We start from the raw sequence: 13,635 nt of genomic DNA on the forward strand, positions 1-13,635 counted from the left end.
GCTAACCTGGATGCTGCATCCTTCTATCTGCCCCGAGCCCCCATCGATACCCCCGCGGGTGTTGATATATATACTCAGCATCCACAGGGGTGCTGCTCGCCCCGCCCGCGGGTCCCCCGGCTGCGCACACCCGAGCAGCGGCTGCCCGGGGCTTTCCCCGCGGGTGCGGTTGGGCGGGTGCCCCGGCGGGCCGTGCCGTGCCGTGCCTTGCCGCGCGGTGCCGGGCCGTGCCGTGCCGTGCCGTGCCGCGCCGAGCGGCGGGCGGGGATGCTGCTGCTGCTGCCGCCGCCGGCTCCCCCGCCCGCCCCGCGCCGCCGCCGCAGCCCCGCCAGACGCAGCGCGGCTCGGAGCGCGCACGGAGCCTCCCGCAGCCGCCGCCATGGCCCGGAACCGCCGGGACAGGAGCAGCTGGGGTAGGGCGGCGGCGGCAGAACCGGGGGGGAGCGGGGGCAGCGCGGACAATGCCGGGCCTGAGGCGGCCGCGGGCCGCGCCGGGGCGGGGCTGCGGCGGGAGGACGCGGGCGGGGGGCTCGGCTGGCCCGGGCGGGGCGGGGGGCTGCCCGCTGCCGCGGGGACGCGCGGGTGTGCGGGAGACCCCCGCGCTGTCCCTGAGAGGCTCGGGGTCCGCCCGTCCCGCGCCGCCGGCGTGAGGGGAATCGGGGTGCGGGATGGGCGCCCCTCGTGCGGGGCCTCCTGAGGCGAGGTGCGGCTGACCGGCTGGGGCTGCTAACCGCCCTCGGCCCGGCTGCGGGACCCCCGACTCACCTGGGGCCGGGCAGCCCCGGCAGCTCCCTGGGGAGCCTTTGGGCTGCCCCGGCTCTGCTCCGGCTTGCCCTGACACCCCTTGCCCTGGCCCTGCTGTCCCCTGGCGGGGGATGTCACCTCGGCCACCACCCCGCCTTGGCCGGGAGCAGGGATCCCGCTCAGCCCACCTTCCGCAGGCAGAGCCACAAGGCCACCCCTGGCTTGTCACCCCTCCAGAGGGCTTTCCCCGTGTGTGGAAGCTGCAGGATTTTGTTGTCGAGTCACTCTCCAGACAGGGCCCATTTTAAACCCATCGCCTCGCAGCCCCCTGATCCCGGGGGAGCAGCACTGCCGGGGAGCGGAGCGGGGTGACGGAGAGGAGGAAGTTCTGTGCTGTCTTCCTGCAAGGTTTCGGTTCCCTCCAGAGGCGCCTGGATCCTCCAGCAGCTGCTGCTTCCCACTGGAGCCCAAGCTGGTCCCACAGGTGGGCTGCGCCCAGTAAGGGGCTCCTCCACCTTCTACCCGCTCAGCGATGTATCGCTTCACCCACTCCCACTGACACGCCGTTCCGTAGGAAACCAGGTTTTATCCAGGTTTTATCCAGCCATTTCCCGTTATTTGAGGAGAGTAATTTGGCATTTCCTCCGGAGTCGTATTCCGCGTGAGCTCACTCACGGGTGCCGGCAGTATCCCGGCTCCTCAGGCAGAGCGGGTGAGCTGAGCTGTGATGTTTAGATACACAAATTACATTCTAATTTGTGTAGATGAGCGTAGGATTTCCCATGGCAATGATTAACAGTTTGGAGGCATGCTTGAGGAAGCGTTGGGATAGCGGAGTGTCTGATCCAGTGATGGGCTTTTTGGGATAGAGGGGGGAATAAACGAGCGGAGCTCATTTGATCGGTGCCGTGTTTAGCTGTGACTTGACGAAGGTCCTCAGCTCCTTGGGTAAGCCGGAGGGAAAACTTGCCAGGGAATGTGGCGCCATTCTCAGCTTTGTCTCGCGGAGTGTGTGACAGACGTGTCAGCCCTGACTCTGTGCGTGTTGGGAATTGCACACACGTACACACGCTGGTGCTTTCCCTGCACATCCCGAGAGCAGGAGCAGGGAATGCAAATGGTGCCGGATGTAAGGCATCATCCTGGGAAGGACAACCTGCGTCCGGCAGGACAATCAGGCACATCCCTCAGCCCTGTGCTGCCGAGCCCTGCTCCCGGGAAATGTGATGTGTCACTGATGGGATGAACTCTTCCTCAGCTTCTCTGCAAGAATCTGGAAGCGTCCATGGATCCAAGTGGATCTCTGTGGGATCAGCTGCCTTCTGCTGCCACCCATCCACAGCTCAGAATCATTCCCTATATCCCACAGATGTTCACCTATTCCTAGAGGATTTCCTGGTCCTTTGCCAGGCTGGTGGACGTTGCGAGTAAGAAATTAAGAGAGCAAAATGCTTCTGGTTTTTTACTAGGAAAGAACAAATTTATTTATTCTATTTATACAACAAAACCTCATTGCCTTGAAAGCTGTGTTTACATCCAGTGACTGCAGCATTGTGTGGTGACATCAGTCCATGGGGTGACTTCTACATTTTTCAGCTGGCAAGGGAGGAGGCTTGGGTTTTTCCTGAAACTAAGGCAGAAAGGAGAAAGTCCTTGCTTTGTTCTAAAAATGGGCTTATGGGTCATTAAAAATATTAACGCTATTTTGAAACGGATCAAACTTTGTCCTAGTTACTCAGGCCTGGAAACAGGCAGCTGCTTCGTGTAACCCTCCTTTGTTTCACAAAAATAATTTGCTTTTTTAAAGCTCACAGAGCAAATTAGGGTGAGTGAGTAGATGGGATTGCCCCCAGTCATAGCCGGGTTGCTGTCACATCCCTGGGAGCTCATGCAGGAGTGTGTGATGCATCCACAGTAGGATTTAGCCTTGGGCTAAAGGTCAGCATAAGGCTGTGCCTCATTTAAGGCTCTTCCTGAACGTGCCAAGCGGTGCATAGACCTCACAACTGCTGCCAGTTGAATGCTTGAGGCAGCTGCAGATGAAAAAAAATCACAAATAATTTCTTGCTGTGAGTCCTGGACCCTGCTTTTCCCAAAATAAGGATTGTTAGTCCAAATCCTGCATGGCACGGTGAAGTCCAGCCTGCTCGTGAAGGTTTGTAGGAGCTTACACTGATTTTTGTCTGAAATTCTTTGTGTTTGGCAGTTGCAGATGCTCAGCAGCCTGGTCCCTCTGGTCCAGTAAAATCCCTGCTCCCAGTTGCTCCTTTAAACAGCACAGACTGGAACAAATCATCTGAAATCTCAGGTTTCCCATCACGGCCAATTTTGTGTTGAAATTGGAATTACCCACCTTTCTAGAATTCAGTTTTAAAACTATGAAAGTTATTAGAGAGGTTATAGATACTTTTTGGTGAGGATTTTCAAACTGGATAGGGCATTTAGGAGAGCTCCTAAAGGGAGCCAGGAAAGGCCAAGGAACTATTTTGAGGAGGAAGGACTCCTCTCCAGCACAGCCAGGAATCATCATTGCCATACTCTTAAACTGCACAACAATGGGTTAAACTGGGGAAAAAAAAGTTGATTTTGGTAGGTTTTTTTTTTTTAACTGTGTTAACATCCTTTCTGTTTGTCGTTTGATTTCTGCCCTTTTATGGTGGATTTTCAGTTTCCACTTCCTGGCATTTCTTTGTGACTCTGAATGCTGGGAACCTGACAAGTGAAAGCTGAGATGTTTCAGACAGAGGGGCCTTTACACAAAAAGCCAGAAATATTCACAACCAAATGACTGGCTTGTGAAAGAGCAAAGAAAATGAAGTGCTGGGACTTGAAAGAAGAGACAAGTCAACATTGCAAGCTGAATATGATTATAGAATCATGGAATGGGCAGGGACACTTTCCAGTAGATCAGGTTGCTCCAAGCCTCATCCAGCCTGGCCTTGGATGCTTCCAGGGATCCAGGGGCAGCCACAGCTTCTCTGGAAGCTGTGCCAGGGCCTCACTATCCTCACAGGGAACAATTCCTTCCCAAGATCCCATCTATCCCTGCCCTCTGGCAGTGGGAAGCCATTCCCCCTTGTCCTGTCCCTCCAGGTCCTCATCCAAAGTCGTTCTCCTGTGGTTGTTGTGCAGGCAGCAGCATTGTACAGTGAATTGGAATAGCTGGGATCCACCAGGGGAGCAGGAGCAAGAGCAGCCTGCCTTTTCCTTTTTGGGGAAGAACCAGGATGGCCTGAGCCTGCCTTGGAGTGGTGACATGGTGCCCTTGTCATGCCTCATGTCATGTCCATGCCATGAGTGGCTCTGGCCTTGGTTGCCTCCCTGGAAGTGGGAAGCAGTGTGTGGAGTTGGTTGTGTCTTGCTGCATTTTCCCTGCTAAGCCCATGGGTGAGAAACAGCTCACTTAAATATTATTTAGGGCCTAGGTGATGGTCAGAAGCAGCAGGCTTTATATTTACTCTCCTGGATCACTGACTGGAACCTTCCCAGCAGGGGAAGGAGGCTGGGGCAGGTATTGTCATGCTCTGGGAGGCACAAGGCATCCCATGCATCACTTCTGAAAGTATTGAGCCCCCAGCTCCTCTGTTCCTGACAGAAACGCTGCCATTTGCCATCAGCTCAGGGAAAGTGAAGTGTTGCAGCAGGAAAGTAACTGAGCACAAATCTCCCAAATGAGATGGAGGCTCCAGAGAAGGGGCTGAACTCTGCCAAACCCATAAAGTATATTTAAAGCACTCTATATACACAAGTATTTTATGCAAGGCGTAATTATCTTTCATGTTACATCCTAAAATTTCATGATGTGTTTACCAAACTTTATTTTCAGGCAATTTTAGCAACAAAAGGGTGAAAGTAATTGAATGTCAGAAACTACTAAACCCAATAGTAGTGGTGGAGATGAAGGGAAGCTGTTGCTGATGAACAGAGTGGATGAAGGATCATGCAGAAAATGTGTGCTGGGAGGGAAGTGGGACTTGGGGAGATGGATCCCTGGAAGTGTTCTAGGCCAGGTTGGATGGGGCTTGGAGCAACCTGGGATAGTGGAAGGTGTCCCTGCCCATGATGGGGTGGAACGAGATGTTCTTTTAATTCCCTTCCAACCCAAACCAGTCTGGGATTCTATTTTACACTGGAGCCTGGCTAGGTTTGAGTGTGGGAAAGGGAGCAGGCCCAGGATTTGCACCTGACAAAGAGATAATGGCTTTTTGCTTGGGCTCTTCCAACAGTGTTTTGACTAACACAGGTGGGAATGGGAGGTGTCCACCTTGCCTCTGACTTGGCCATTCCTGATGTGTGAGCTGGCATGGACACAGTCACATAACTGTCTAACCTGACCTCAAACTTCCTGAAAAAATTCTAGAAAAAGCTCAGTTTTGCTTCCTTCCCAAGGTAGTTGCGTGACTGTGTCTCCAAAGTTCAGCCTGGGAATTTGACAGCAGTAGGAATTGCTCTTGCTTCAGAGCCAACTAAGCACTGGAGCTTCGTGTAGTAGGTGTTGTAATTTAAAATTTCACAGTGGACTTTGGCATTTGAGGTGTTGTAACAGGCAGGTTTGGGGGCCAGTAATCATCCAAGCTCTTGCTCCTGTCAGCAGTCATTCGTGTGGGAAGGTCCCAAACCACTCCTGCTATCAGCAGAATCATTCATCCCCTTGTTCCCTCTGCCAAAGGGAGAAGGGGCTGAGCTGGCCACGCTGGAGCTGAAGCTGTGCTGCTGCCAGCTGGGTGACTCAGGGCTGACAGGAAGAAGGTTCACTCCACATCTCCCCACTGCTCCAAAAAAAGCAAAGGGTGAGGATGAAGCCTGGCAGCAGCACCAACCCTGCTCGGCTCCCTGCTCCATTTTGGTTGGAAAAGACTTCTGAGATCATTGAGTCCAACCTATGACCAACCACCAACCAGACCATGGCACTGAGTGCCACATGCAGTCTTTCCTTAAACACCTGCAGGGATGGTGACTCCACCACATCCCTGCACAGGGATTTTCTATTTACCTGCCAGTCTTGATTGTTGAAGGACAGCACTTATTTTATTCATGACAGTTTTCTTCACCTGTTTCTAAGTGATGCCCTGCAGCTCCCTGGGTGGTTTTCACTGGGCTCTGTCTTTGATCCATCATTTCCACAGATTCATGGCAGCTGTGATTACATCCACTCTGAGGAGGTGCAGGTGATTTTCTAGTTGGGTGTTACAAGTTCTGGCTCTGCCTTCCTGTTTGCTGCTGCATTTTTCAGGTCACCAAGTCCTGGTGTAAAGGGATAGTGTGGCAAGAGGGCCTGAGAGAGGTATGTGTTGCTGCTGGAGGGCTTGGTGGCTCTGGTTAATGGGTGCTACTGGTGTGCAGCATTTAGTGTTTCCCCTGCTTGGATTTGGGGTCCTCTGGTTCTGTGGAGATGTCAAAAATCCTGGCAGAGCAGAGGGAAGGTTGTGGTTGTGAGGTCAGCTGTGCCCAGTATGAAGGAGGTGCATGGAAAGAGACTGTTTACAAGACAGCACCAGGACAAGGGGGAATGGTTTCCTACTGCCAGAGAGTGGAGTTAGATGCAATATTAGGAAAAAATTCTTTACAGTGAGGTTGGTGAAGCCCTGGCACAGATTGCCCAGAGAAGCTGTGGCTGCCCCTGGATCTCTGGAAGTGTCCAAGGCCAGGTTGGACAGGGCTTGGAGCAGCCTGGGATGGTGGAAGGTGTCCCTGCCATGGCAGGGGGTTGGAATGAGATGAGCTTTAAGGTTCTTTCCAGTCAAGGCCATTCCATGATTCTGTGACACAGAAAGGGGTGTTAAATGTGTGTGTGTGGTTAAACCCAGCTTGGGAGGCTTTCTGACCTGCTGGCCAGGAGCCTTGGCAGGGTGTGGTGCAGGCAGGACTGCAGAGCAGGGATGAGTGTAAGACAGGGCTTTGCCCAGCTGGGCTTCCCTGCTCCACCCTCTGCAAGGCACTGTCTCCCAGGAGCACCTCTGTCTAGACACCTTCTGGCAGCCCAGGCTGAGGGAATTTGCCAGCTCCCAGCTGGCCAGGCCAGGCTCAGCTCTTCATGGTGCATCCTTTGTGCACAATCAGGGCAGGTTACTGCTGGACAACGCCCCTGCTCTGACTCTCCGGTGCACACACATTGCTTCCATGTCTTATTTCCCATTTTCCCCTCGTTGTCTGGATCAGATGCTGAGCTTTGTGCCAGCCTGTCGTGGAGAGGAGGAGAGAATTCCAGCTGCATGCTCGGAGCTCCCTGCCCCTCCCAGCCTCCTCAGAGCCCTGCTGATGATCCTGATGATCACTGGCTGCCGTGTGGCAGAGGGAGCTCAGCACAGACACAGAGAGCAGAGCTCGAGTGCCAGCAGCAGCAGCAGCCACGCTGAACTGCTCAGGGCAGGGGACATGGCTTGGAGAGGGATGGCTGTGTTCCCCGGAGCCGTTGTGGAAGGCAGATAAGCTTCCTGGAAGCTGCAGCTCTCTGGAGAGTGTCTAGTGGGATGGAGGCTGACTGTGAGCTCTGTTCAGGGCTTGGCTCGTGGTGCTGTTGGTGGCAGTGTGATCTGTTTGGGATGTAAACTCCAGAAAGGACCCAACGGATATCATTGCTGGTCAAACTAATCCCCTGAGAGCTGCTGATAAGCAGCCTGACACAACTGATACAGGTTACTCTGTGCCAAGGAAATAACGGCAAGCTAAAGCTTCCCATCAAACCTCTATTTTTCTCTCCTTGGTAGTGTGTGTTTTTCTGTGCAGTAACTTGGTTTGAATGCCCTCAGAATGGCAGCACTGCCTGACATTGGTGTATTTGTGTGTGTGACATCTGAGCTGGGGTTGTTTTGTCTGGAGAAGAGAAAGCTCTAGGGAGACCTTGCTGTGGCCTTCCAATACTTCAAAGTGGCTTATATAAAAGGAGAGAGAGATAGTGATAGGAAATAGCAAGGGGAAATTGATTTAAACTTTTAGTTTAGGGGAGAGATTAGGTTAGATATGAGGAAGAAGTTCTTGGTTGTGAGGGTGGGGAGGCCCTGGCACAGAGTGCCCAGAGAAGCTGTGGCTGCCCCAGCCCTGGGAGTGTCCCAGGTCAGGTTGGACAGGGCTTGGAGGAACCTGGGACAGTGGAAGGTGTTCCACCACCCATGGCAGGGGGTGGAACTGGATGGTCTTTAAATTCCCTTGCAACCCAAACCAGTCTGGAATTCTGTGATTTCAGCAGGGGAATTGGAGCCCAGGCTGCAGCCCCTGCTTTCCACAGGCAGTGCTTAGATAGCTGAGACTGCTGGGATCCAAGAGAGCCTGAGAGCAGGGCTGGCAAATTGGCTTCCTCAGGCTCTGGGTAGGCAGTGTTTGCACAGATGATGGGACACGGCTGTGTTTCATTCTCTGGAATGAAATGTATTTATTGTGCAGGCTCATTTGAGGACAAGGCTGATTCCTTAGTGGGGCTCTGGGAAGCAGTCAGCATTTCTGTGACCTGTTCTTCCATGGCTGAGGGAGAGCAGGCTTCAGCAAGCACTCACCAAATGTTGCATAATTAGTGGTGTGTAATTTACCTAATTTATTCTTCTCTGGGAGCTAAACACATTAGACATGTCTGTCGGTCTGCACACAGGCACAATGTGAAATGTAATTAATTTAGGCAAAAGCAAGTCTTAGACCAGTTAAAGAATTCTTTGCTTTTTTTATGCTGTCTGACAGCCCAGTAAGTACAAATGCAAATCCTGATCTCCTTCCCCTTCCCGCTTGGAATCGCCATATGGAAAAGAGACGTGGCTTCCACCCCGCTCCAGAGTCATGGAAATGAGCTGTTATGAAATGGGGAAAAGGAGCTGGATCCTGACAATTTCTGAATGAGCAGCTGGAGAATTGACGTAATTGCAGGGCGCCAGGAGAGAGCTGAGAGAAAGGAGGAGCCAAGTTAGAGAAGGAGTGAAAACAAGAGTGTGTTTAGGAAAGCTGAGCTCTCCTTCCTTTCCTTTTTGGCCTGATGAGGTTTTGCCACTGCCAGGTACAGCTTCCTTTAAAGCAAATAAGTAATTTATGGCCTGAAAAACCAGTTAAAATAATTGATTTCCAGCAGTGTGCAGCCATTTTATAAAATAATCCTTGGCTCTCGGATGTGGCAGATAATCTAATAAACAGAACCTGGAAGTTTCATCACATGGAAAGAAATGTGGAAGAGTTCTGAAATATGAAAATACGAGAAAGATAGTTCTGTCTGCAGATTGTCTATGTGAAAGAAGCAGGGATAGGGATGAAATTAGTTCAGAGACCTGCTTAATATAATCTCTCTTTCCTGCTGTCTCCAAGGAACTGGGAAATCATCATATCCTGCTCTTAGTACTTTGTGTTGTGCCTGTGTTGTCCAAACAGCAGGGTTTTTCCTGGTGTTCAGGTGATGGAAGCAAGGATGTCCCCTGGGTGACCTGGCCAGTTTGGTCTCTTACCTGTATCTGGAGCCATTCTCCCAAAATCTTTCTATCTGCTTAAAATAATTAATTCTCTTTCAGATTCTGGTGTTTTGAAGGGACAAAACAATCCCTTCTCTGCACTGCTTGTTGCTCTTTCCAGAGCAGAGGGGCTCCAGCCAAAGTGCTGGTCCCACTTCCCTCTGTCTGCATGCCTGGAGGTGGGATTTGTCTGGTCTGGGAAGGTGGCACAGCTGTTGCACCCTGATGCCTGAGTTAAAGTCAGAAATATTGAAGTTTTAATTTGGTTTACAAATCTTTTCCTGCCCCGCCATGAGTCACATCCTATCCAAGGATCTCTCCACTGTCCTTTCTGTGCAGCTGGAAGAAGAAAATAAAAATTGGACCTGGTTAGCTGAGCAGGGCTTTGGGAAGCACCACAAGAGAGGAGGCATTTCCTTGCCTTTATATGGCCCTTGCAGCTTGGCAGTGCTTAAAAGGAGCACATGAGCCTGTGGCACTTTGGCACTTGGCCATCCTTACCTGTTGGGAATACTGGAAAAAGTGTTTGGTGTGTGTTTGCCAGATGAAGGTGTCTTAGAGTAATGTGTGCTTGGACCCTGGCATTCAATCCCTCCATGGATTTGAAATTGGAAGGATTTTTTTTTCCTGGAGGACCTTAAGCAGTGGTACAGGGCAGGGGCTGGTGCTTGAAGGGATTTTAGTGCTGCAGCCTGGTGGAGAATCTCACTTTTCAGAGCGTTTGGGACTTTTGTTCAGCTAAAAAACCTCCAAGCATTGGAAAGAAAAGATCTTTGTCTTTCAGCTGTGAGCAAAGAAAGCTCATAGTTATATGTCCGAGAGCCACCAGGAATCCCCTGGCAACCAGGCTTAATGATCCTGGTACTTCCTTGTGGGATCTTAGGAAATCAGGACCTCGTACAAAAGCACTGCTGTTATTTAAAATATGGAGTTGCTGCTGGAGGCTTCTTTACAGAGAGGCCCAGAATGGGCAAATCCTATTCCTCTTGATACTTAGAACTCTTCTTTTAGCATGTGCACACATAGTCCTTGTGCTTTGAAACAGCTCAGAACTGGGTCCCCAAGGTCAGGGGCTGAAACAGAGACTGAGGAGGTTTAGCTTGAGGCAAAACTTGGGAAAGTTACAGCCTGAGCCATCAAACCAGGAAGTTTTTGTCAGAATGTGGGGGAACTTTCCATCTCATGCTCCTTTCCCTGCTGGCAAGGAGATTTCACGTGGCTGTAGGTGAGCTGCCTGGTAAGATTAATCACCCTCGGCATCTCTTCCCTGCGCTGGAAAGTTTGGAGAAACCAGCAAAGGAAAATTACTGGAGCTGGCCTGCTCTTTGCCAATCCCAGAGCTTCAGCTCTTAAAATGCATCCAGGTCCTGTGAGACCCTCCTGTGTGATCTCCCCACAGCCTGGGCAGCAGCTCCACAGGGAACCATGCTATTTCCAAGTGGGAAAGCAGGCAGTGCCTGTGCTTTGTGTGTGCTTTCCACTTGGGAGTGGAGAAGTGGCTTTTATCAGGATGGGCTTGTCTGCATGGCCTGGTTCCTGCTGGGAGTGTCCTTGGGGATGCTGCCGATGGCAGGAACAGCGGATTGCACTTGGAGCATCAGCACAGGCTGCAGATGGAGCAGGACTGTGTTGCTGCAGGGACAGCAGTGGCACAGGATGCACAAAGGCAGCAGCCTTTGATAGAGATGTGGCGTCCTTGGACACCTCAGCTGGAGTGCTGCTTCCATTTTTGAGTCAGCCTTCAGGAAGGACCTGGTGGGGAGTGTCCAGAGGAGAGCAAATCCCTGAATATCATGGTAAAAGGGATGATGGAGGGGCTTGGACTTCGCTTTTCCGGCAGAGAAAGGGCTAAGGGAGGTGTTATGGCAGGTGCTGTGTAGGTAGGAAGTTGCAAGGATCTGTTCTTGTAGGATAAAATCTAATGTGTTTGTCAAGGGAGATCCCAGCAGGGAATGTTCTGCCTGTGTGGAGCACATGGTCAGATGAGCCCAAAATGACATGGAGTCTCTCTTGGGCTTTCTGAGGTGCAGCAGATCTGCTCTGGAGGATGCCATTTTGGGATGGATATTTGACTTTTTGGGCCTCTCACCACCCTGTCTAGCCCCATTGTTGCTGACTCCACGCTGTGCAGAGGAAGGAACCAAAACCCCCTTGTTTTTCCCTGTTCACACAGGTAATTTTGCAGACAAAGCTTACGAGTGGAGCTCTGAGGAGGAGGAATCTGTGAGGAAGGCAGGGCCAGTGCAGGTCCTCATTGTCAAAGATGATCACTCCTTCGAGCTGGATGAAGCCGCCCTGAACCGCATCCTCCTCTCCGAGGCTGTCAGAGACAAGGAGGTGGTGGCTGTGTCTGTGGCTGGAGCCTTCAGGAAAGGAAAATCATTCCTGATGGACTTCATGCTGAGATATATGTACAATAAGGTAAGGCTGCAGCTCAGGGGGCTTTTCCCAGGGTGTGGTGTTCCTCTTAGCTCCCATGTGCTGCCCAGGGATGAGCTGGACAGGGCTTGGTGCTTTAGGAATGCTCAAGACTCTCCTGAGCCTGGGCTTCACAAAATAGAGCAGATCTTTCTCCAGGAAGAAGTCTTGTGGACTCTGGACTTTGGAGCAGGGATGTTCACATCTGCTTCTCTGAATCACAGAATCATTTAGGCTGGAAAATCCCTCTAAGAGCCTTGAATCCAACTGCTAATCCAGCATTACCATATTCACCACTAAACCATATCCCCAGGTGTCATATCCACGTGTCTTTTGAACACTTCATGGATAGGGACTCCAACATGGCCCAGGGCAGCCTGTTCAATGTGTGACCACCTTTCCATTGAAAAAAGCTTTCCTAATATCCAACCTAGACCTTCCCTGGTGTAACTTCAGATTGTTTCCTCTTTTCCTGCTGTTTGTTCCCTGGGAACAGAGCCTGATTCCCACCTGGCTGTGCCCTCCTGTCATGGAGTTGTGCAGAGCCCTGTGCCCCCTTTACTTCAGGCTGAGGTCCCTCAACCACTGCTGGAGCTCCAGACCCTTCCCAGCTCCATTCTCTTCTCTGGACACACTGCAGCTCCTTAATGTATGTGAGGGGCCCAAAACTGACCCCAGGATTTGAGGTGTTTCAGCAGTAAAAGGAAGGAAAAACCTCCCTTATGAGGTGCTTAACCTCTTAGCCTTATTGTAAGGAAACCTCTCCAGTAGGGACTGTCCCTCTCCAGCACTGGGGTGGAAGCAGCACAGGGGGAAAGTATAAAACCCAAGTGGGATGAGAACTCCAGCAACTCCTTCTGTTCCTCCCTGCAGGACACAGTGGACTGGCTTGGGGATTACAACGAGCCTCTGACTGGTTTCTCCTGGAGGGGTGGCTCCGAGCGGGAGACAACCGGGATTCAGATCTGGAGTGAGGTTTTCCTGGTGGACAAGCCTGATGGCACAAAGGTCTGTGTCTCTCTGTTGCTGTCATCTCATTTTCCTCCCCCAAGTTTTGAGGCTCTCCTGTCTTGTCTTAGGTGGCTGGGCAAGATCAGGGAGAGTTTTCAATACCACGTCCCAAATTTAGCATGGGTAGGTTTAACACAGTGAGGTGATGTGGTGTCCAGGTGTCCCTGATATGCTCTCTGTGTCCCTCTGACTCTGGGAATCCCAGAGTTTATTTCTGCACCACTGCCAGAGATCTTGAATCTAGCAAACTACTCCCCTTTCCTAGAGCAGAAGTTGTGAAGTGGAATTTCTTCATTCAGAGTTGTCACACAGATTTGGAGCATCCTGCAAATTCAGCTTATGGCCAGAAATATTTGTATTTCTCTGCACTTCAAGGCAAAGCATGACACCAAAGTGACGCTGAGTCATTCAGGGTGTGATTCCTAACACTGGCTGAGTGTGTTTGGGTTAGGGAGGTGCAATGAGTGTTTGGTTTCTGGTGCAGACTCAGGCAGAGCCTCCTCTGCACTGACAGCAGGTGCTTGAGGAGCAGAGCAGTTCCCTCACCACCTCATAGAGCATTAATCTCACTGCCTGCTGGAGTCACCCAGCTGTCAGGAGTGGCTGGGGATGTGCTTTTCCTTTGTCCCCCACCAATTAAGAGGCTGAGGCAGAAGCAGTGAGACTCCCAGCTCAGTAACTCAGCTGACATTCACCCCCCCATGGCCCACGGGGTGGGTTTGCCTGGCTGAGGGTGCTGACAGGGATCTTTGTGCCCCGCAGGTCGCAGTGCTGCTGATGGACACTCAGGGCACCTTTGACAGCCAGTCCACCCTGCGGGACTCTGCCACCGTGTTTGCCCTCAGCACAATGATCAGCTCCATCCAGGTAAGAAACCTCTGGGCTGGAGGAGTTCCCTCCCCAGCAACCACAGAGCCTGTCAGGCTTCCCTTCCTACCAGGACTTGCTTTGTACCAGCACCAGCTGGGACCTTGCCTGTGTCCCCGTGGGATGTTGTGGGCTTTAGCCACACCAGGCCTCAAGGACAGGCTGTTCTGAGTGA

General features: G+C 51.9%; 1 protein-coding gene across 4 annotated transcripts in view; it reads left to right on the forward strand.

Annotated features, from left to right (window-relative positions):
* Positions 1-238: 238 nt before the first annotated feature.
* ATL1 (atlastin GTPase 1) overlaps positions 239-13,635 on the forward strand; it is a 28,603-nt gene continuing 15,206 nt past the window's right edge. The window contains exons 1-4 of one of the 4 annotated variants that reach the window (XM_085060918.1): positions 239-413; positions 11,338-11,585; positions 12,456-12,590; positions 13,356-13,460. In XM_085060918.1, the coding sequence (XP_084917044.1) occupies positions 380-413; positions 11,338-11,585; positions 12,456-12,590; positions 13,356-13,460 (522 nt within the window). In that variant the 5' untranslated portion in view covers positions 239-379. Of the gene's footprint in view, positions 414-792; positions 1,229-5,906; positions 6,029-11,337; positions 11,586-12,455; positions 12,591-13,355; positions 13,461-13,635 lie in introns of those variants that run through there. The other 3 variants (XM_085060917.1, XM_085060920.1, XM_085060919.1) reach the window with 3 other exon arrangements.

The sequence above is a fragment of the Lichenostomus cassidix genome, chromosome 5, assembly GCF_008360975.1.
Source record: "Lichenostomus cassidix isolate B80296 chromosome 5, HeHo_3.0, whole genome shotgun sequence".
NCBI lineage: Eukaryota > Metazoa > Chordata > Aves > Passeriformes > Meliphagidae > Lichenostomus > Lichenostomus cassidix.